The 22,816-nt window shown below is 60.9% G+C and overlaps 2 protein-coding genes across 4 annotated transcripts; one reads left to right on the top strand and one right to left on the bottom strand.

Annotated features, from left to right (window-relative positions):
- Positions 1-1,218: 1,218 nt before the first annotated feature.
- Positions 1,219-7,535, top strand: B3GNT8 (UDP-GlcNAc:betaGal beta-1,3-N-acetylglucosaminyltransferase 8). Its single transcript, XM_025858594.2, has 4 exons — positions 1,219-1,390; positions 1,795-4,415; positions 6,203-6,379; positions 6,657-7,535. The coding sequence occupies exon 2, from the start codon at positions 1,827-1,829 to the stop codon at positions 3,018-3,020; it is 1,194 nt and encodes a 397-aa protein (XP_025714379.1). The 5' UTR covers positions 1,219-1,390; positions 1,795-1,826; the 3' UTR covers positions 3,021-4,415; positions 6,203-6,379; positions 6,657-7,535.
- Positions 3,637-22,653, bottom strand: BCKDHA (branched chain keto acid dehydrogenase E1 subunit alpha). Of its 3 annotated transcripts, none has more exons than XM_025858588.2 (9): positions 22,498-22,653; positions 14,098-14,280; positions 13,905-13,991; positions 10,146-10,254; positions 7,039-7,200; positions 5,370-5,576; positions 5,073-5,214; positions 4,736-4,907; positions 3,637-4,194 (listed from the first exon to the last, which is right to left on the bottom strand). In XM_025858588.2, the coding sequence occupies exons 1-9, from the start codon at positions 22,609-22,611 to the stop codon at positions 4,024-4,026; spliced, it is 1,347 nt and encodes a 448-aa protein (XP_025714373.2). In that variant the 5' UTR covers positions 22,612-22,653; the 3' UTR covers positions 3,637-4,023. The 3 variants fall into 3 exon arrangements, with proteins under 3 accessions (XP_025714373.2, XP_073746477.1, XP_073746478.1); XM_073890376.1 differs by lacking the exon at positions 22,498-22,653 and adding an exon at positions 18,973-19,053; XM_073890377.1 differs by lacking the exon at positions 7,039-7,200.
- Positions 22,654-22,816: the final 163 nt, after the last annotated feature.

The raw sequence follows: 22,816 nt of genomic DNA on the forward strand, positions 1-22,816 counted from the left end.
CCATTACTCAAACTTGGGGGTTGGAAATCAGCTCTGGACAGATAACCAGCGGCTGCTGATAGACAGGGTGCCAAGGATGAGAGGATCCAGTCCTCCCAACCCAGGATGGAAAGAAGGGGGTTAGGCCAGGCTCAGTGGGGCCCTTGCTCAGGGATAAGGAGGCCCTGCCTGCCCACCTCCCCAGACGGCTGATGCAGCCCCAACAGCAGGGGCCCTAGAGGGCAGGGACGCAAACACAGGCAGACACCCTCTCCTGTCCCGGGGGGCCGGATGTGAGTGTTCCCAGAGTCACCGTGCAGCTGTAGGCGGGGCTTGGGGGGGGTGGACGGGGTGGGGATGGATCCGCGCCCCCGCAATGCAAACACCGGGCACCAAAGGGGGCGGAGGAGGTGCGGGGCTCAGCTCAGCTCGAGGGCCCCCGGTGCCCCCACCCCACCCTCCACTGGCCTCTAGCTTGGCACCCCCCTCCCCCGCCCCTTCCATCTAGTCCCCTCCTGCTCCTCCCTGGCTCCGGAGGTCCGCAGACGCCCTTCTCAGTCCCACCCCGAGGGTCACCCACCTGCCTCTAACGTCTCTCTTCCCTCCCGCACGGGGGCCTCGGTCTACCCGGGATCTCTCACTCCCGGTCTCCACATCCCTCCCCTCCCTCTCCTCTCCCCCTCCCCCTCTGTCCCTCCTCTCCCTTCCCCCGCCTGCCCCAGAGGTCTCCCCCACCCCTTCTTCCCCACCCACCCAGTTCACCTCTCCTCCCCACCAGCCCCCTCCCCACCCCCACCCTGACTCCGGCGGCCACAACACACCCCACCCCGGGCACGGCCGGCCCATCCCCTCGGCACATTCGCTGCCGCCGCTGACTCCAAAGCCAGGCGCCAGCTGCGCGCCCCCCCCCCCCCCCCCCCCCCCCCCCCCCCCCTTTGGGACCCTGCCTGCCCCTGGGCCATCCCCCCATTGCCCAGCCCAGGCTCGGGCCTGGCCCCTCAGCAGCCCCCCCCCCTAGACTCTCCCAGGCCCCTGGCTCTCCCCGCCGGGCCTCGCCGGGTCCCCCGTCTGTGTCTTTGGCCACCCTGCACCTTTCCGCTGTCTCACCAGAAAACCAGCCCCAACACGCCTAGAGCCCCATCCCTGAGGTCGGCCTCCTTGCCCTGCCCTCCCCTCTCCTCCCCTCTCCTCCCCTCCCCTCTCGTCCCCTCCTCCCTCGGCCCCGCCCCAGCCCCTCCCGGCCCCTGGGGCCCTGGCGGCCTCCCTCCCCGCCCCTCCCCGCCCCTCCGGACTGGCTGGGCAGGACTCCGACTACAGCACCGCCGCTAGGCAGGGGCAGAAGGGAGGGAGCGGGAGCGGGGGGCCTGACCAGAGGCCCCGGACGCCGCGCAGGCGGGAGCTGGACCCAGAGGTAAAGAGAAGGGAGCAGGTCCCTGGCCCCCGTTCCCTGGGGTGGGGACTGTTGGGAAGAGGGAGGCTGGGTTTCTAGAAGGTGAAAGGGCTGACCCTGTGATTCTGACTCCTGATGAGGGAAGGAAGGGGGGCTGGAATGGCCGAGTCCCCAGTCCCTGGGGTGGGGCTGCGGAATAGGTCGGTGGAATGGGCTGGGCTGGGCCGAGCAGAAAGAGCAGGGTGTCGAAAGAATTTGAACAGGGTTCCAGGCTCCAGGAATAGGGAAGAGCTGGGTCCTCAGCGGGGGGCGGGGGGGGGGGGGGGGGGTTTGGGGGCGGGGGGGGAGAGAGGGGGCTACAGGGGCCAGCGGGGACTGCTGGTGCCCATCCCTGCACCCCAAAAGCCTCTGTGGCTCCTTTGCAGCTCCCGCGGCCACCCCTTCCCTGGGCTGGGTCATGCGCTGCCCCAAGTGCCTTCTCTGCCTGTCAGCGCTGCTCACGCTCCTGGGCCTCAAGGTATACATCGAGTGGACGTCTGAGTCTCGGCTAAGCAAAGCCTACCAGGGACCCCGGGACACCCCACCAGGCCCCACACCCACCAGCCCCGAGCCCACCCTGCCAGCTAACCTCTCTACCCGTCTGGGCCACACCGGCCCACTGCCCTCAGCTTACTGGAACCAGCAGCAGTGGCGGCTGGGGTCCCTGCCCAGTGGGGACAGCGCGGAGGCAGGGGGCTGCCGGGCTTGGGGGGCCGCCGCTGCCTCCGAAATCCCGGACTTCAACTCCTACCCTAAGGGCCTCCGCCGCTTCCTGCTGTCCGCAGCCTGCCGGAGCTTCCCGCCCTGGCAGCCCGGGAGCGGCGGCGGCCAAGTGGCCGGCTGCTCGGGCACCGACGTCCCCTACCTGCTGCTGGCCGTCAAGTCGGAACCGGGGCGCTTTGCGGAACGGCAGGCCGTGAGGGAGACGTGGGGCAGTCCGGCTCCCGGAGTCCGACTGCTCTTCCTGCTGGGGTCGCCCGAGGGTGAGGGGGGGCCCGACCTGAGCTCCCTGGTGGCCTGGGAGAGCCGCCGCTACAGTGACCTGCTGCTCTGGGACTTCCTTGACGTCCCCTTCAATCGGACGCTCAAAGACTTGCTGCTGCTGGCCTGGCTGGGTCGCCACTGCCCAGGCGTGAGCTTCGTCCTGCAAGCTCCGGACGATGCCTTCGTGCGCACGCCTGCCCTTCTGGACCACCTGCGGGGCCTGCCACCCAGCTGGGCCCGAGGCCTCTACCTGGGGGAGGTCTTTACCCATGCCAAACCCCTCCGGAAGCCCAGAGGACCCTTCTACGTGCCCCCGTCCTTCTTTAAAGGTCACTACCCGGCCTACGCAAGCGGGGGTGGCTATGTCATCGCTGGGCGTCTGGCCCCCTGGCTGCTGCAGGCCGCGGCCCGCGTGGCCCCCTTCCCCTTCGACGACGTCTACACGGGCCTGTGCTTCCGTGCCCTGGGCCTGGCACCCAGGGATCACAAAGGCTTCCGTACAGCCTGGCCGGCAGACCGAACGGCTGACCCCTGCGCATTCCAGGACCTGCTGCTGGTGCGGCCCCTCAGCCCCCAGAAAAGCATTCGGCTCTGGAAGCAGCTGCGGGACCCCCAGTTCCGGTGCTGAGCCTCGGGGGAGCTGGGGAGAGGAGGGGGAGGGCGGCCGTGGCCCACACCCGGGTGCCCGTCCCTGGCTCGGCCTCTCCTCCTGGGCCTCAGCGTGAGGGAGGAATCCTAGCATCGTGACCGCCTGAGCCCCTCTGGGGCCCTCCCAGGCAAGGGGGCTGGGCAGCAGGAGGCAACAGACTGTTTTTGTCTACTTCTTGTTTTTTTTAAAAATATGCGCCCCCCCCCCCACTCTGAGACCTGGCGTCATCTTTGTGCCCATGGGGCCCCGGAGGGCTGACCCAGTGAGCAGAGCTGCACCCTGACCTTCACACTGGACGCCTCCCCCCCCATTACTGGGCAGGACCAGCTCTGGTGGCCTCCTGGTCACTTTGCTGAATGGCAGCATTGTCCCACCTAAGGGAGAACAGGAGAACGTCTTGGGAGGACCCCCCCCCCCCCCCCCCCCCCCGTCTGCAGAAACGAACCCTCCAGCTTGCTAAAGTTTCCGGGGGAAGTTACATGTCTCAACACCCCGGCCTTTTATCTAGAGGGGGGAAAGAAGGGGTGGTCCCAAACCGGTCATGCTGGGCTCTCCTCCCACCTTCCAAACTCCAGGAAACAGACCAGCGGAGGGGTACGGAGCCAAATAGAGTTTATTGGCTGCCTGCTGACCACCTCTCTTTATTGGCCACCTGCTGACCACCTCTCGCTTTGAGGGAGTGGCTTCCACAGGCTGACCCACCACGCCCACCCCAGAGGGGCTTCTAGTCCTGGAGGCACCCTGACCCAGCCCTTGGGAGAAGGCACTGTAACAGGCAAGGAGGGGGCCGACTGAGGCCCCCTCAGGGTAACAGCCTGGAGGAGTGGGGATTGGGGGGGCTGGAGCCCTGGCCCCAGTATTTTGGAGGGAGCTCACTGGGGAAGGAGGGTGGCATCCTGCCGCTCCCTGGCCCCCCCTCCCCCCTGCAGAGTGGGGCTGCCCCTCGGGGTGGTTGAGGTGGGGGTCGGGGGACGAGCAGGCCTCACTTCTCAAAGTGGTCCAGGGGGTAGTGTTCCCCGTAGGTCTGGAGGTGCCGGGCCAGGGCCTCCTGCTGCTTGCGGAGCTGGGGGGGCATCTCCTGGTACACGTCTGAGAAGAGCAGGCTGGGGCTGGGCTTTGGCTTCCGCTCTGCCTGCTCAAAGGCCTCCATCACCTGGGGGAGGTGGGACAGTAGACACGCAGCCAGCCCCTCACCCCCCACCTGTGGGACCCCGGCGGGGGGGCTCCCATCTGGACAACAGAGGCAAGGATCAGCAGGGATGAGAAGACCCACCTTGTCAGGGACCCACCCTGCCAAGCCCGGCCTCTCCTCCCCCCAGCACAGTCCGGCCCGACACCAAATGCAGAACCAACCCCGCAGCAGGCCGTTCAGAGGTGAGCAAACCGAGGCCCGGAGGGTGGCCGTTCCCACCGGGCGCACCGCCAGGCCCCCGGCCGAGGAGGGTGGGACACTCGCACTGCACACGGATGAGGTCGCCTACCCCTTGCCCACCTTCTGACAAGGACGCCGTGTCCCTCCTCAGGCGGGAGGGCGTGGAGGGCAGCCTGGCACCGAGGACCGCACTTGGAGACCCTGCTGGGCTGTGCCCAGGTCTCCCAGCTCCGTGCCCCCCAACGCTTCTCGGCTTCTCCACCTCACTCCGCCCCAAACCACGCCCCCCAGGGCACGCTTTCCAGCAGAGGGCGGCCCCCACCTTCTTGCGGGACTGCTTCCTCCAGGCCTTCTCCTGCTCCTCGTCCCACCAGCCCCGGCCCTGCAGGTGGTGGCGCAGCCGCGAGATGGGGTGGTCTTGCTTGTCCCAGTAACTGACCTCGTCCACCGAGCGGTAGGCTGAGCTGTCATCACTAGTGCTGTGGTGGCCGATCCTGAGGAGGGCGCCCAGGGTCAGGGGGGGGGCAGACTAGGGGAGAAGGGGTGCCAAGCCACGAAGGGGATCCAATATGGGGGACGGGGTCCTGCTCCGGGGGCCAGTGAGCTGCGCAGGGGAGATAGGGTCAAGGCCGTGGGGGGAGGGCGGGGGAGGCAGGCACCTGTAGGTCATGGCCTCGATGAGGAAGGGCTGGTTCTCCGCCACAGCGCGCCGCCGGGCCTCCTTGGTGGCGTTGTACACAGCAAACACATCGTTGCCATCCACGCGGATGGACATGATGCCGTAGCCGGGGCCTCGGGCAGCTGTGGGGACAGAGAGGCAGGGCGGCCCCGGGGCTCAGACGGGGACAATGCGGGGGCGGGGGGGGGGGGCGGGCAGCAAAGCAGCGTTCCTGCAGCCTCCCTTGCTGCAGACACGCGGCAGGAAAAGGACTGGGGAGTGGCCGCGGGGCCCCTACCGATGCCGTCCCCGCGGTACTGCTCCGAGGTGGGCGTGGAGATGGCATAGCCGTTGTTCCGGCAGAAGAAGATGATGGGGCACTCGAGGGTGGCGGCGAAGTTGAAGCCGGCGTGTGCGTCCCCCTCGCTGGCTGCCCCCTCCCCGAAGTAGCAGATGACCACCCTGTTGGCGTTGGCCCGCTTGGCAGCGTAGGCCGCCCCCACCGCTGCAGGGGGAGAGGGGGGTGAGCAGGAACAGAGCCGCACACTCTCCCCACCCGGCTCTGCCCTCCCGCTGCGCCCCACAAACTGCCTCAGCCCCCACCCCACCCCCCGCTGATGGCCGCTCCCCCCTTCCAGCTGTGCGGGCCAAACACTCGGGGGGGGGGGGGCCTCCTCTGGCTCCCAGAACCTGACCCCGTGTCCTCCCCGCTTCCCGCCAGTCGGCTCGCCCAGTCACCTCCCGCCTGAGCTCCCAGCAGCCTCCTCACAGGCCCCCTGCTCCTCCCGCCCCCACCCGTTACCCTGGGACAGCCAGAGGCCAGTTAAAATGGTTAAAATGTGAACCAGGCTGACATTCTGGCCCAGCGCCTCTCCCCCCTGCGGCTCCCACTGCCCTCAGACTCCCCTGCGCCTGCAGCCTTCCCACACCTCTCTGCGCCCCCTCCTGGCCTCCCTACCCGGTTCCACACCTGCCTCAAGCTCCCCCTGCCCCCTCAAGCAGTCGAGCAGGCACTTGCCTCAAGACCCCACATGGTGCCCTCCCTGGCTCCTCCTGGTCTGTATGAAATATCACCTCTGATGCAACCCCCCACCTTCCTCCATCACATCTGGCCTGTGTTTCTTCCTGCAGGACTGCTCACCCCTGATCCCCTCCCTGGGCTCCTCCTGCATGCTTCCTGTCTGTCTCCTCCACATGGAGGAGGGCTGAGGTGTTTGTCTCCTGCTCACTGCGCCCAGCATGACGCCCACAGAGCAGGGACTCCATACGTTCGCCCGCTGAGCAGCTGAACGGTCACTCAAATGGAAGGTAAGGGCCAGGGCCCAGCCTTCTGGAAATCCTCCTTCCCCGCAGGGAACATGCCACCTCCTCTCACAAAACTGCCCTGCCCGCCTCCCACGTCAGAGGTGCAAACAGTTCCTCATTCCAGGCACTATGAGCTAACACGTACGAATGGGCCTTGCAAGCAGCACGCTGCTCAGCCCGGCCCTCGACTGGACTGCAGAGTCCACAGGGCAGGTTCCAGGGTGTCCGGGCCGTGTGGGCGCGGGCCTGGCCCTGAGAGAGTCTGCTCTGACTGCTCTAGGGAACGTGGGCTTCCAGAGTAAGCTTCAGGGGAGTCAGACTCCGAGGAGTGAGGTGGAGCAGACTCGGGGGCAAGAACCCAGCTCTGCCCAGAGACCCTTGCAAGGAAGTTGGTACCCGCTCAGTCACGCGCAGTTGCCGGGTCGGTGAGCAGACCAACGGGATGGGCAGTTTGGGAAACGAGAGCTTCCCACGCCAGCTCCAGCCTGCCAAACCACAGCCCTCCTGTGGAGACTCCCGGACGAGAGGGGTCTGTAAATGTAAAGTCTGGAGCCGGGACCAGCGCTCTGAGCCCGGCACCCACGGGGAGGCCCCCGGAAGGGCTGGGGCCACGTAGGGGAGGACGCTGTTCTGCGAGCCCGTGGCCCAGGACGAGTTCTCACCCTGCGGGATCTGCGTGGCCAGCGGAGAGGAGATGGTGACGAAATGGCGCTCCTTGCAGCCATAGTGCACGGGCATCTGGCGGCCCTTGCCCAGGTCACTCGCGTTGCCGTAGCACTGGGCCATGAACAGCTCCAGGGGGTAGTCCCGGTACATGAGCACACCTGGGGCAGCGGTGGCGGGGGAGGGGAGGCTGTGTGAGCCTGCAGCTGGGGTGCGGGGGCAGACTGAGCCCTCAGGGTCCCGGGGCGAGGCCCCTGCAGCCCAGGCTGCATCTCCCTGTGGGTCCCAGATGAGAACTGGACTCGAGCAGGGGAGGCCGATTCACAGGCTAACGGGGGCCAGGCAGCAGGGCAGACCAGAGAGCTCGGACCTGTCCCGAAAGGGAGGCCACCCACCCTCCCTGGTTCCAACCACCCAACTGCTGCTCGGAGACACCAGATGGCCCAGCTCTTCAAAAGAAGGCAAAACCTGGCTTGCTTTTTTTTTTTTTTTTTTTTTAACAAGAAACTACCTGATGTCGATGTTTCCACTCACGCAATTACTTCAAAAATCATCATATGAACCAAATAAAACTATGGGCCTCTAGCTCACAACTTCTGAACTAGAGAGACGATATTTGAACCTGCTTGTGGCTGTAAAATCCTGTCTTCTTCAAACAAACCTCGCCACCACAGGGAACCGCTCTGGTGAAGGGGGCCTTGCCTGCTGAGTCAGAGGACAGGAGGGGGTTGACGCGGTCCTGGGATGGGCACAGACCCGCTCTGGGCCGCCCCCTGAAAAGGAGGACAATCGAAACGCCCACACCTGAGGGGCCGCGCTGGGGGTTCAAGGACGCCCGTGGAAGCACCCAGAACCTGAGCAACGCAGAGGGGCAGCTGGCTGGTGCAGGCATTTCCAAATCTCTGCTTTACTAGAGAACTTTCTTCACATGATGATGTAACAGGGGTCACATTGCACAGGAGACACATTTTGTGCGGGCTGTGCACACGTTCCCCGAATGACTGCAATATGAATATAACGTTTGGTGCCAGGCACCTTTATTCTGAGCACTTTCCAAAGATTAACTTGATTAATCCTCACAACGACCCCCCAAGGGAGGGGGGATTATTCTCCACACTGGCAGATGAGGAAACTGAGGTAGGAGAGCTCCCAGAGCCGGCTCGAGGTCACACCGTGAGGTGGCGGGCTGGGCTGCGGGGGCCACGCAAAGCTCACCCTTCACGGCTGAGGCTGCAGCAGGGCTGTGGGGCTGGGGGAGAGTGTTCACCGGCTAACGGGGTGCCACCGCCGAGACCCCCGCACACGGTGAGCACTGCCTGGACAATCGGCCCCGAGCACACACCTGAAGTGGGAGTTGGGGTGAGGGGCGCTGGGCGTGACGTCAGCCTTCGCCTTTCATAGAACTAGACATGGAATTTCCTGTCGGGCGACACAGACTCACACACGGAATGGCCATGCCGTACATAACACAGAGCAAAGAGGAGGTGCTGCGGTCGAAGCGGGAAAGGGGGGGCTTCCTCACGGTGCGGTCCGTGGTCCACCACGTGAGAATGGCGGGCAGGGCCAGGAGTCCTGGGCCCAGGGCCCAGGTGGTTCTGACTCGCCCCAGGAAACCGCAGGCCCTGTGGGAACTACTGCTCTAGATGGAAATGCCTCTGAACTCCCTTTGACGAGCGCCCCTTCCTGCTGGTGCCAGGGTCGGCACTCCACGGACATCCTCGGTTTATACCAAACGGCCCCACGTGGGCAGCACCACAGAGGCCTGATGCCGGGACACCCCTGCTCCACCCCTCAGGAGGCATGTCGCCTGGGCCCTGGCACGGAACCTCCTGGGCTGCCTGCCGCCTGGCTCAGACGGGGAAACGTTGCTGCTGGGAGGCTCCTTCCTCCGGTGGGGTCGGGGCAGGTGAAAGGAGGTAGAGCCCCCTCTGCTTCCAGCACTCAGAACAGCACCTTGGCCTTGAAGAGCTTGGCGGAGGGCGGGCTATTGTTCAGAGCGCCTGAGTTCTCCGCACAGGAGGGGCCTGAGGTGAGCGGCTGCCTCGGCAAGGCCAGGCGCAGGTCTCCGCGGCTCCTTCCCCACGGAGCACACAGCCCTCCTGTCTGCCCTGATGTGGGCTGCCTGCTGCAGGGGCCTCAGCGTGGAGGGCTCCCTCCAGCAGGGTGGCCAGGGCCAGACCCCTCCCCAACATCCCCCCGCCATGTTGGAGAGCCCGGTGGCTGTCCATGGCTCTAAGCCCCCCGCTTGTCCTGCCTGGAGTCCTCACCCGAGAGGCCCCTTCCGTGGAAACAGCAAACTTGGCTGGGGCCGGGCGCACAGCCCAGTGTCTGGGGACACCCAATACCAAAGGGCATCTGTCCCCCTAGAGCGCGGGGCATGGGGAGTCGGGTGCAGCGGGCACCCGCCTGCCCGGCCAGCCTGCCCCCTGCTGAAGAGACAGCACCCGCCACCCCCCATGCACAACGCCTCCGACTCAGAGCGCTTACCCACTGCCGGGCCCTGTGCCGCGGGCTTTGCGTCCCCTGCCCTGTGACCCCCCTCCACAGCCTTTGGCCCTGTCACTCCTGCCTGCGTCACGCCCGTCTTCGACCCTTCGGTCCTGTCCCTCCCTCACTCAAAAGAGGCCGCCCCGGCTGCCACTGCCAGGCCCTGTTTGTTCTGCTCCCTGAGGGGCACGGTGCCCAGAGAGGCCAGGATGGGGGGTCCCCGTGCGGGCCCACAGGGGGCCAGGCCCGCCCTGACCACATGCTGCCACAGCACTCCCAGGGCAGGGGGCACAGCGCCATCATCAGCTCCGTGTCGGAGGCCAGAAAAACAGAGGCTCACAGAAGAGAAGCAATTTGCCCCGAATGTGACAGCCGGCAGAGCACGGAGCAGCCCCAAGCACAGGCTCTTTCCTACCACCCTGCTGGCCGGGCCTCCAGATGGAGGAAGCCTGCCACCACACACCCCTGGCCCTGGCTTGGCTCTTTCTTGCTCAGAAAGCTCTTCCTGGCAGAGCACGCGGGGTAGCTAACATGGGCCTTGCCTTCCCGCCCGGAGGGACTGGGCCTGACCTGCCCCCACGGGGACCACCGATGCAGGCCGCCGGCAGGGCAGACATACCTGCCTCCCGGTACTGGCCGAACACCAGGTCCGTGTTGTCCAGCGCCGCTGCGCTCCCCACGTGTGTCCCCTCCTCACCGTAGTTGGTCATGTAGAAGGAGATCCGGCCCTGGGGGTGCAGGAGGGCCCAGGGGCCCGGGCTCCGTTATGCTGGGCAATGACAGGGAACTATCCGGATAACTGGCCAGCTTCTGGAGACTTCATTCATCACCAGACACACGTCCCAGGCCAGGCCAGGCCGGGCTTCCCGCCTTCACGGAGGAACTGCCAGGTCGATGAGAGCCAAGCGCAGGGGCTGTGTGATGGGAGGCCGACGTGCGTGCCCGGCCCACCAGTGGGGCAGCAGGGAGAAATGCCTGGGCTGGGCAAAGCTGGGGGTAATGCAGGTTTCCAGGCAGAGGGAACAGTCAAAGCCACGAGGCCAGAATGTGGGAGGGGTGGGGACAGACAAGGCGGGAGAGGCAGTACCCAGTGAGGCACTGAATGAGTGACACGCCGGGACTCTGCCTTGACAACTGCACCACGGCTCTCCTCAGAGCGACATTCTAGAAGCAGCTCTCTGGCTGTCATGTGGGAAATGGATGGTGGAGACAGGACAGTACAGCCCGCCACACAAGAGCGGGTGGTGGCCAGGCCTGGTCGTGGCAGGAGGCAGGCAGAGGAGCGGAGGGGAGAGCGCCAAGGGAGCGGCAGACTCTTGCTGGTGGGCCACACCAGCGCCCCGGCCAACTCCCTTCTCCTGATCCCCCCAATTCTAGAGCCTGGAAAAGCCAAACATTCTCCCAATCTCCCTTACAGCCAGGGGTGGCCGCAGACACAGTTCTGGCCAGAGACTTAAGTGGAAGTCTGCTTTTGCTTTCCTGACAAAAGAGAGGAGTGTAGCTGGCGCCAGCCCTTCTTCTGCCTGGCACACCGGCGGGAGGCTGGACCGGTGGCAGCCATCTTGCAAAAATGAGGCAACACATGTGGGATGAAAGTCAACTCGCCCACGATGGTGAAGCAGAAAGGTAGGAAGTCTGGGCTCCTGGCGTGGTGCTGAGCAGCAGAATGGATTTCTAACTAAACCCGGAGGGACAAAGTAAATAAGATGGGAGAAAGTGATGCGAGAGGGAGAACGGAAACAGGGAAGAGATGCAGGTCTCCAGCTTGGGCAGATGGGCGGACGGTGGCACCCTCCACTGAGAAATGGCCTAAGGGAGGAAGACGCCGAGGTCAAGTCTGGACAGGCTGAATTTGGTGTGGGACATCCAAGGCAAGAAGCCAAGTAGATCTGGGGCTAAGAGGTGAAGTCTGGCAGGAGATTTGGGGCAGCCCTGGCACTGGGTCAGAACTAAGCTCCCCAGCACCATGTGTAAAGTGAGAGAGCTCAGGTCGGTATCTGAGGGACGCCCCCTGCCCAGTCCTCATGTGTTCTGCAGGCCAGGCTTTTCTGTCATGGTGGGAGAACTAGATGAATAAAGCTTTCTTCTAAGTGGGGAGCCAATTAAAAGTTAATTGACCTCCCACAGCCACGTGGGCGGATGCTGGGTGCTCAAGGCCTGGGAGGGCTGTTGAGGGTGGTGCGGGGAGGAGCCTGAGTGCCTTCCCACCCAGGAAACAGGACCTGGCAGGAGGCAGAGGTCACTGGTTGCCTACCCCGTATCCTACCCCTCTTCTGCTTGCTAACTGAGATCCCATTCCATAGGCAGCAACTGCCCAGATGGAAAGACCACATTTCGGCCTCCCTTGCAGCTGGGAGCGACCTATGCAATGTCAGATGCTACTGGGTGGGACTGCCTGGAAAGTTCTAGAAAGGTGGGTATGAGGAGATAGCCGGGACATGCCATGTCTGACCTGCCACCTTGCTTCCACTTCCTGCCTGGAATGAGGTGTGATGGAGGGAGCTCCAGCAGCCATTTGGCTCATGAAGGGCCCTCAAGGCTAGAAGCCAAAGCTGGGTATCCAGTGACATTGTGGTGCCACCATACCAGCCCCGAACCCCATTTTCAGATTTCTTTTATGCAAGATAAAAACCCTCCTAATCTGTTTAAGCTACTGCATTTGTTTCTGTTAGGATTCGGGGTGGGGGGTGCTTTGGGGGAGGTCTGTTATTTACAGCTAAACAGAAGCCTAGCCAATATAGGCTGAGCCTTGACACACGAGCTGATCTTACTGAGGCCTCCTCTGTGGCAGCCAGCAGACAAGGTACTTTCTGTGCTGGGCCTCACAGAATTCCGACCCCTAGCCTTGCTTTCCTCACTTTTTAGCATACTGAAGAAACTGAGGCAAAGCCAGGAAAAATCGCTGCCCAAAGTCACAGCTGTGACTGGACCCACATCCGCTGGATTCCAAAGCCCCTATCTGTGCAGCCACCACAGGCAGGGAGGAGCCCAGGCATGTTGAGGGGGTGGGAGGGGTGGCCTGGCCTGGTGGTAAGGCTGCGGAGAGCCAAGGCCACAGGGGAACAGGAGACAGAGGAAGAGGAAGGGCCTGGCCTGCCCCTGTGGGCTGCGGGAGCCAAGGAAGTTTCTGGGCAGTTTCAGAGTGGAGGCGCTACCCTAACTTGGAAAACCCACACACAGTGCCCTGTGGGTGGGAGTCTGCTCAGTACTGTCCCGTAGGCAGGGGGCCTCATGCTTTAGTCCACAGGGGGATGGCCTGGGGGCTCGATTCTCAAGCCCATCCCTACTCCTGACCCAGCAGGTGCAGTGGGCACCCAAGGGCCCACTGCCCAACATTCTTCCCCCCTTTCCCACAGGAACCCTGGGCCCTGAGAGGGACGGATTCCACTGCTTCCTTGGATCCTGGGGATGGGCACATGTTCCTCCTGGCCAGGGGCTAGCTCAAGGCGGGCCCTGTGACCAAAGCCCGGATGGCAAGCATTAGCCCCAGCCTCCTGCTGGAACGTCAGGGAGCAGACATTCTCTTTCCACTGCTAAGCACAAAGGAGAGTCATCGTGAGACTGGCAAGGTTATGATAGCTAATATTTACCGTGCGCTGGCTAAACACCAGCGTCACTCTTCCTAAGGCCATGACATATGCCACCGCAGTCCTTAAGGCAACCCCTCGAACGGAATACAGACAAGAAAACAGAAGACCTGACAGATGAAGCGACTCCGCCAGGGCATAGCTGCAAAGTGGCAGAATGAAGACTTTGGTTGTAAAGTCCTACCCCAGAGCCCACACCCTGATCCTTTCTCTGCCTCCTGTCCACGAGCCTAGACCTGCCAGCGACCACTGCTATCTGGGAATGAAGGACGCTGAGACAGGAGAGAAGACACTCGGAGAGACAAACAGGTCTGATAACTGAGCCCCTGGGAGCCAGCCACACCTGAAACTGGACCCTCCAGATGTGAAGTTATTTGAGTCCAAAAATTGCTCCTCGTGGACGCTGCTCGGACCAGGTCTCTGCCTGCTGACATGAACATGGCTGAGGCTCACAGCCCATCTGACAGGTGCCCCAGGAAGCCCAGAGGGGCACCCCGTTTCTCAGGACCGTGAGCTCCCAAGGGGAAGGCTCGTCAGATCTTCCTGCCCGTCCACCCCCGGCACAGCCATGCCTCCAGCTGGAGCGCGGGAGGATCTGGTCCATCCTTCTGCTCTTGGGCAGCCTCCTTCCCACACTCTTCCTCCACAGCACCGAGAGAACCCCAAGGACTCTGAGGACCCCAAGACAAAGGATCTCCATCCCACCCTCTCCTCCTTAGGAGTCATCTTTTGGCTCGAACACAGGCAGGGCAACCTCAGGGAACCCCCCTCCCCAGCCCGAGGCCACGCACCTGTCGCTGGGACTCATAGAGGATGCGGTCCATGGTGTTGAGCAGAGTCATGCTCTTGTAGAACTTGAGCACCTTCTCCTGGGGCAGCTGCGGACGGAGGCACAGACAGACGTGGGGCAGTTGGGACCAGAGGGGAGACAGACAAGGGGCCCGGGCGTGGGAGACACAGTGGGGGAAGGCGGGGGCCTCTCACGTGGGGATCCTCGCTGGGGTTGATGATCTGGCCCTGGCGATCCATGACGCGGTAGACGGGGATCCCAGAGATGACATTGGGCTGGATGAATTCCAGCTTGTCTACAAACTCCGCCGAGGCCCCCGGGAACTGGGGCTTGTCATCCAGGGACGGGAAGTGCTGCTGCGCCCGTCTCTGGGGGAGCTGAGGAGAGAGCAGGGTGGGGGTGGGGGTTCTCATGTCAAGAGCAGCAGAGGGTTCCCTGGCTCGACCGCACGGTGCCAGGCAGGATGGCCTGGTAGTTAAGCCCCCGGGGCCCCAGAGGGCCCTGACACACCGGGTATGGATCCCAGCTCCACCGCTTTCTCGATGTGTGACCTTGGGCAAGTCACCAGAACTCCTTTGTGTCTCCATTCCTCATTTGTGAAATTGGTGGGAAGATACTATCTATCCCACAGGGCAGCTGTAAAGAGTAAACACTCAGCAGAGGGGCAATCGGCTCAGGAACCGGTAGCTGTTCTATCAGGGCCTGGACGCTTCACCTTGGCATTCAAGGTCTCTTGAGTCTGGCCAGACACCCGCTCTGTCCATGTGCCACTGCAGCCGCAGGCACACCCACCCCCTTTGCCCTCGAGTCTGGCCGGATGGGCTCTCCGGTGCCCCCACACAACCAGGGCGGCCGCCCAGAATTGAGGGAGTCTGTAAGCTCTTAGGCGTCAGCCTGCCTGGGTTCAAATCCCTTGCGAGGTGACCAGAGGAAAGTGACTTCCCCTCCGCCAGACTCTCCTTCCTCATCTGTAGAAGGGAGACCAGCTCATGGAAGTGTCATGAGGCTTAAATGGGATCCTGCACATAGAACTGGTTAGCAGAGTACTTGAAAGTCGTACAGCCAATGCTCAGGAAAGGCCAACTGTCACTTCTGCCACCACATGGCTGTGCCCATCTCTTTACTAGAATGTCTGCTCCCCCCCCCCCCCCCCCCCCGGGGAAACTTCCCTGCTTCGATGGCCTCTGCGCTCCAGTCCTAACCCCCACCCCTCCAGGCCCAGACTGACTCCTTCAACAAGTATTTGAGCACCTGCTTTGTTCTGAGCCCTGTGCTGGGTTCTGGGGACCTAAGAAAAGCAAGACATCTGTCACTGCGGCCCAGCAGGAAAGCTGGCTGCTGAGCGAGTATGGCTGAGGCTGGGGCTGATCTGTCTTTGCCCAAGAGAAGCCTGGAGCACGGGAGAGTGGGAAGGAGCCAGGCTTCTCTGAGGAAGCATCCTGAGAACTGAGAGCCGGAGGGCAGCCGGGGGTCAGGGAAGGAGCCCCGGAGGCTGGGGTCACAGAACACACCAAAGGCAGAAAGTGAGGGATGGGATGTCACTCGTGGAGCCTGGAAGAAGTTGGGTGGCTGGAGAGCCCTGTGGGGGGCATGGCACCTCCTCAGCTGGCAGGGAAAGCCCGGGGAAAGGCCACTGGGCAGCCTCCGGGCACCACAGGATGCGCGCCAACCCCATTTCTCAGCCTTGACCTGGTCTCAACGCTGCCCCATTCCCCTCTATTGAGCACTTGCCAGCCACCGGTGGAGCTCTGCACCCACAGTCTCACTGGGTCCTCAGAGCGTGTCTGAGGCACAGACCACCTACTATGGCCCCTGAGGAGGGAGGAAGCGGAGATACTGGGGGGGCAGGGGGAGAATCACCTGCACCACAGCTAAAAATAGGTCAGTCAGGACGGGGCTTCCAACGCAGGCCGGGCTGACATGCAGACCCCAAAGCCCTGCACCTCACCCCAACTGCCATGACTGACCCAGCCCCCCAGCTACAGCTCCCTTCCCGTGGCCGCCGGTGATGGCGGCTTCGCTTCCAGAAGGAGCTCAAGCACGGCCGGCGGGCGCTGGATCTGCCAGGGGTGCACTCAGGTGTGCGCCCCACTCTCCCTCCTCAAAAATTGCCCAGCAGAACGGCCGAGGATCCGGGGGGAAGCCGAACACCGGGGCATTTATCTGCGCTTTTGGCTGTGAGGAAATCAAGGAAATGACACTCCCCACGGCAGGGCAGGTCCAGGCCTGACCACGGCTTCCCCTGCTTGGAAGGGAAGCCGCTAACTCCGGCCGCCCGCGCCCCGCCCCCCCCCCCAGAGCACCCACACTGGCCAGGCCTTTCCATCCCCCCCGGAGGATCGGCGGTCTGTGTCTGCCTCCCGCACAGATCACAAGCTCGGGGAAGGCAGTGTTGGTATACACAGCAGGCACTCGGCAGCCCATCACTGAAGGGACGGAGGGATGGGCACTTGGGTTCACTGGCCTTGGAGGCCGATGATGTGGGTGCCAGGATCTGAGCTCTCCGCGTGGCTCTTTGTAAAACACTCTGTCTCCGTGAATTTTTTCATCTGTAGAAAGGCCTCATAGGGCTGTTGCAGAAAGTTCCTGCCATGAGGCACACAAAGGGCTCAGCACAGGGATGGGAACACTGTTTATAAGCTCAAAACTTGGTAGAAAGGGAGACCACCCCAAAATCTCGGACAGGTAGGAAACAGGAAACGGAAAATGGCTGGCCCTTTGGAAAGAGGATAGGGAAGAGCTGGGGAGAAGGTCTGGCAGCAGGGCACCCCTGGATGCCCTGGATGGGCATCAGGATGGTAACAGCAGGCCCTGGAACAGGCTGGCTGAGGGCTTGGGGCCAGCAGGGGGCAGAGGACAAGGTCACAGAGCTGAGAACAGACTGGGCTGTGAGGACAGGGCTCTGCCTCTGGACGATGGACAGCTGCCATCGGGGCACCCTGGCACACCTCACACTGGCCTCCGGCCTTGCGGGGCAGGGTGGGGGCTTCCTTCCTGGGCCCGTGGAGATGCTGGGGTCCGGACCCCAGAGCTACTGTGCGGACTGGGTGAGCAGCTGGGTGGAGGAAATGTCGGGGGGAGGGGGCGGGTAGAATAGCCCAAGGAAGGATGTGACTCCACCCTCTTTTTCTTCAGAATATGGTGGGGGGTGGGGATGGTTTTGTCGTGGTGGCCGGTAACTTACAATGGCAGAGCCTATAGAGATCTACACAAAGCCTTGTTCCGGCCACACAGGAAACAAGAGAGGCCTGCTCTGGAGGGTCTGGTCCGCCCAGCAGGTACTGGGGTGCCTGCCCCCCTGTGGAGCCACTCCCTCTGGCCCCAAGGTTAAGGTTAAGACTCCCCACAGAGTAGACTCCAGCCTCCAGGCTGTATAAGGAGAGCTCCCTGAGCCTGTTTCCTCCCCCAGGAGCAGTGGCAGGACTACCTATCTCCCGGGGCATCACAAGGACGACACTGAGCTGATGAGTGCAGAGCGCTCAGCCCAGGGCCCGGCACACAGCGAACAATCCACAAACACGAGCAGCTCATGTATTTGATGATCATTACTGTCCAGCAGGAAGCTACTGAATGGAGCCCTGCCGGGCCCTGTAGTGCCTGGAGAGGAGAGGGAGGGCTGGGTGATGAACACCGAACACGCAGGGTACAGACTGGGGCAGGACCACCAGATGGTTACCCAGGATGAGGGACTCCGGGGCTAAACGGCTCTGTCCCCGCTCTGTCCCTTTCCGGCAACGCCACCACGTCGCCCTGAACCGGCATCCCCTTGTGGAAAGGATGAGAACTGCTACTCCACAGGCCTGGGGTGAGGAGGGTACAAAGCACCGGCTATGGTGGAGGGGGGGCGGGGACATGGGACTTTTGCGGCCAGGGTCAGAAGGAATGCCAGGAAAAGCTCTCCGGAGAAGGGGGGAGTTACACCGAGGCCTGCTGGACCAGCAGGGTTGAGGCAGGCAGAGGCTAGGGGGAAGAAGGCGCCAGTCCCCAGGAACTACCAAGGCCAAAACAAGGAGAGCCTGGGGACCAGCGAGGCTGCAGCATGTCAGTAAGGAGCGCAAACTCAGTGCCACACAAAGCGCCTCCTCTCTGCCTCTGTGCTCTCTGAACCGGATGAGACAGGCACTACTGTCTCACTTTGGGAAAACAGAGCTGGCCCTGAGGCTGGGGGCGGGGGGTGACCTGTCCCGGGGCAAGGCGATTATGAGTGATGTCAGCACACGAAGCCAGGCAGCCTGACTACAGCTGCCCCAAAAAAGGTGGGGTCCGGCTGTGGACGGTTTTGGGGATGGTGCCAGGGGGCTGAGTCCTCTGCACCTAAGACAGCGAAGGCCACGGAAGCCAGGGGCTTTGGCAAGCACGATGCGGCCCGGGGCACTGCTAGTGGGCAGCGCCAAGGGAGGACACCCTTCTCCTGACTGCACCACATTCACTGTCCCTGGAGAAAAACTGCAACCCCCACTTCTTGAGACTTTACTCAGTACTTGGGATATGTGGTAAGTGCCTCCTAAAGACCATTTCATCTTCACGTCTCTCTGAGGGAAGTATTACTGCTGTCCCCATTTTACAGATGGGCAAGGGGGGGGTGGTCAGGAATGCTTGTCCGAGGAAGTGGCCTGTCAGCTGACACCTAAACGACCATATTCCTACAAAGGCCACCAGGTGGAAGGAATCATCCAAGGGAGGGGTAAAAGGGCCCGTGGGGCTGAAGCGCAGGGAGGGAAGGGCACGGTGGGGGCTGAGGCCGGCCCCTCTACCCCAGCTTCTCACCAGCCGCAAAGGCCCCAGGCAGAAGCTGCTGATACACGCCAAGACCGGACCGAGCAGGACGATGCAAGACTTGAACCGAAGCCCTACCGCTTCTCCTAGCAGCCTGGTACTATGGCGAGAAACTGGGCTTTAGAGTCCAGAACTCCAAGTTCAGACCTCACCTCCCTGGGCCTCGGTTTCCCCACTCACGATAGGAGAAGACTGCCGGTACCTGGCAGTGTGGCTGTATTAGACAGAATAATGGAGTGAGCTGGTAGTGTAACTCGTAAGTGCTTCCTAATGTGAAAAACGAGGACTCATACCTTAAGACACCAGCCAAGAGGGAGATGGACCCATACGGTGAGGAGACAAGCAATGACCATCTCCATTCGTCCCTCAACACACAGTGGGCACCGCCACTTGGAGATAGCGCACAGGGCGCTGGGGCCCTGGGGTCCCCAACAGGCTGCCCCCGACCGCTGGGTCAGAAAAACATCACTGATGATCCACACACACAGAGCTCTGTCCCAGAGGAGGGACTCCACTCACACCACCTGCTAGGGTCAGAGAAGTGAAGTGACTTGGCTGGGGTCCCTCTTGCTTCTTGGGGTGGTGGCTAAGAAACCAGCTCGGAACTCCCTGACAATTAAGTTTCCTTTCCCCTCTTCTCCCTAAGCACTAAAACATCTGCTATCACCTGGGCGGGGAGGGAGGGAGAATCAGACAAAGGCCTCCCGAGCAACAGGGTTTTCAGTCAAGAACATGGTGAAAGGAGAGGTAAGCAGGCAGAGATGAAGTCAGGCAGCCCCAGCCTTTCCCCCAACCCCGCCTGCCCCAACAACCCATCCCTCAGCTACAACACAGCCTCTCAACCTTCCCCCAAAGCACTGACTAGCTCTAGGCTCGGCCTTGAAGGGCTGAAACTGCACCATCCAATCTGGCAGCCACCAGCCACTTGTGGCTATTTAAACTTACTGAAATTAAATAAAATGAAAACTTCGGTTCCTGGGCCATACTAATCACACCGAGAGCTCAGCAGCCATGTGTAGTCAAGTGGCTACTGTACTGGGCTGCACAGATCTAGAAGCCCATCATCATCGCAAAATGTTCTAGTGGACAGATCCTGGTCTACGATCTTCTTTGACTAGGGGCACCCTGGGTGGCTCAGTCAATTAAGCATCTGCCTTCAGCTCAGGTCATGATCCTGGGGTCCTGGGATCCAGCCCTGCGTCAGGCTCCCTGCTCAGTGGGGAGTCTGCTTCTCCCTCTCCCTCTCCCCACCTGCTCATGCACGAGCATGCGCTCGCAAATAAATAAATAAAATCTTAAAAAAATATTGTTTAAAGTCTTCTTTGACTAAATCCCACCACTCCTTCCCTTTACTCAAAAAAGTCTCCTTTTTAATCTTAGAAAAAACAAGTGGGAGAGGGGTGCCCAGTTGGTGCAGTTGGTAGAGCATGCGACTCTTGATTTCTGGGTTATGAGTTCAAGCCCCACACTGGGTGTATAAATTACTTTAAAAATATAAAATCTTAAAAAAAAAATGGGAGTAATAAAAGTGTGAAGAGAAAACAAGGACTACAAAAAATATACAAACTTAGGGACACCTGGGTGACTCGGTTAAGCGTCTGCCTTTGGCTCGGGTCATGATCTCAGGGTCCTGGGATCGAGTCCCGCATCAGGCCCTCTGCTCAGTGGGGAGCCTGCTTCGCCCTCTGCCTGCCGCTTCCCCTGCTCATGCTCACACGCGCCACTCCCTGTCAAATAAATAAATAAAATCTTAAAAAATAGTAACGTGTATATATATATAAACTTAAAAATACACAAAAGGTAAGTACCCTGAAAAACCCCTTCCAAAAAAATCCCCCCATTCCATCACCCACCAAAAAAATAAAGGAGGGGAGTCAAGAGAGAAAAGCAGCAGGGAGGCTGAGCCTGGAAGGAAGCAGATTTAATCAGCCATAAATGACCTTTCCCTACTTTCTGCCCCAGTCCTGCCCACCTCCCACAGGCCCAGCCAATGGACTCTTGGGACTGGAATCAGCCGTGCAGGATCTGATTGCTCCAAAAAAAGCAACAAACAACAGCCCAAAGGCAGGAAGCTGCTCCAGCAACCATTTCCACAGTTACCTGCTTTAGGTGACTCCTTTTCCTATCTATGTCCCCTCCCCCTCACGCCTGGCCCACCCTCTTCACCCTCCTCCCCTGCTTCTCTCCGTATCTAGAGTCTCTTCCCACCAATTCTACCTTTCTTTCCTAATGGATTAGGGATCAGAGGGTCAGACCCAACCTCACGAGATCTGGACAGTTTTCCCTCCAAGGGCCCTCACCAATCCAGGTCCTGCCAAGGTCACCTCCTTTCTTCTGATCTCCAAGGTCAGTTTCTGTCCCTTCCCTCCACCCTCACTTTCCTATTGCCCTTATTAAATACCAGGTCCAGTTCTCAGCACTTCACATTTTTTATTTGTACTACAACCCTACAAGGTGGTCAGTTAGCATTTTAGAAAGAGGGAAACGCACCCTCTGTAGCGGTCCAGAGGAGCATTCCTTTGCCCAAGGCCACACAGCAGGAAAGCAGCAGTTTAGGAATATGAACTCACCTTCCAAAACACTACTCTGATCTGTGAAATGTCAGTTCATGACTCTTCCGAAGCCCAATGCCTCTCTCCCTCTAATCGGAACTTCCTGCTAGACTTCCGCCGTGTGAACTTACTGTTAGCAGCATCAACGCAAGGGGATTCTGACCCTTTTGATCCCTTTTGATAAGAATTAAGCATTTCTTGGGGGCCCCTGGCTGGCTCAGTGGGTTAAGCATCTACCTCAGGTTAAGCGTCTGCCTTCGGCTCAGGTCATGATCCTCCAGTCCTGGGATGAACCCAACATCCGGGTCCCTGCTCAACAGAGAGTCCGCTTCTCCTTCTGCCCCTCACTCACCCTTCTCATGCTCTCTCTTTCTCGCTCTCGAATAAATAAATAAAATTTTTATTTATTTTTGCGAGAAAGAGAGAGTGCGAAAGAGAGCATGAGCTGAGGGAGAGGCAGATGGAGAGGGAGAGGCAGCCTCCCAGCTGAGCAGGGAGCCCACCGCGGGCAGGATCCTGGGATCTTGGGATCGTGACCTGAGCCGAAGGCAGACGCTCAACCGACTGAGCCACCCCGGCGCCCCAAATAAATAAAATCTTAAAAAAAAAAAAAAGATTTAGGCATTTCAAACATGTTACTCAGAAATGTAGGCAAGGTGGTGCCCCGTCTGGACCTCTCTCTCTTCTCTTTTCCCCAACAAAATTTTACTGATTATCTCCTCTGTTGAGTGACCAAAACAGACAAGGTCCCTGTTCTGGCATTCGATCAGGGACACAGGATCAAACGACTTTGTTACGCAATTCATTTTTAAAATCAGAACAGTAGTAAACGAACAAAGAAATGCAGGGCACTTTGAAAGCCCGCATCGGAGAACCCGATCTCTCTTTTCTTTTTTTTTTGAAGGGGGAGAGGGGACCTTTAAGAAGAAAGTCTCTCCTTCGGGCAGTTTCACTCTTCAATGCCTGCGAGGAAATGTTTCGCCTTCCTCCCGTGTCCCTCCACGCCGCCTCCCGTGGGGTTGAGTGGCAACTAAAGTGGAATCCCCTCCCTCTCTCCAAGTTGTCTCCCTCCCTCCGCGTCCACAAAGGAGCTGCCTCACTTCTCTCCTGAGGAAGTGGAAGGTCTTCCCGAGTGTCCTCTCGGATTAGTTCTCCCAGCCCCAGTCCCTTCTGTGACAGCCCTTCCTTCACTCCCTGCAGACCCCACATCGGAAGGCGGCGTTGACATCCTTACTCTCCCTCGGGGAAAACTCCCCAGGTACTCACAGATCTAGCCAGACCCCAAGCCCCAGGCCGCCGCAGAAGCAGGAGGCCAGCCTGGCCCAAGCCTCGACTTGAGCCCCAGATCCTCGCTGCTGCAGCCGCCGCCGCCACCGCCATCTTGGCTAACAACCCCTCAGCACTCCGCCCCTCTCCTCGGCTAGACTGGGGGCTGCCCCCTTATGAACCTGATTGAAATGTTAGCACCGCCCTGCCAAGAAACCGCAAGCTACCAATCCTGCGGTCTCTAGGGCACGGGTATGGGTGGACCAAACAATCTAGCTTGCCAAAATCACTCTGATCGCCTCATCTTAGTTGTTTCTGT

Source organism: Callorhinus ursinus, unplaced genomic scaffold (assembly GCF_003265705.2).
Source record: "Callorhinus ursinus isolate GAN/ISIS: 27379988/994484 unplaced genomic scaffold, GSC_fseal_2.0 scaffold144, whole genome shotgun sequence".
NCBI lineage: Eukaryota > Metazoa > Chordata > Mammalia > Carnivora > Otariidae > Callorhinus > Callorhinus ursinus.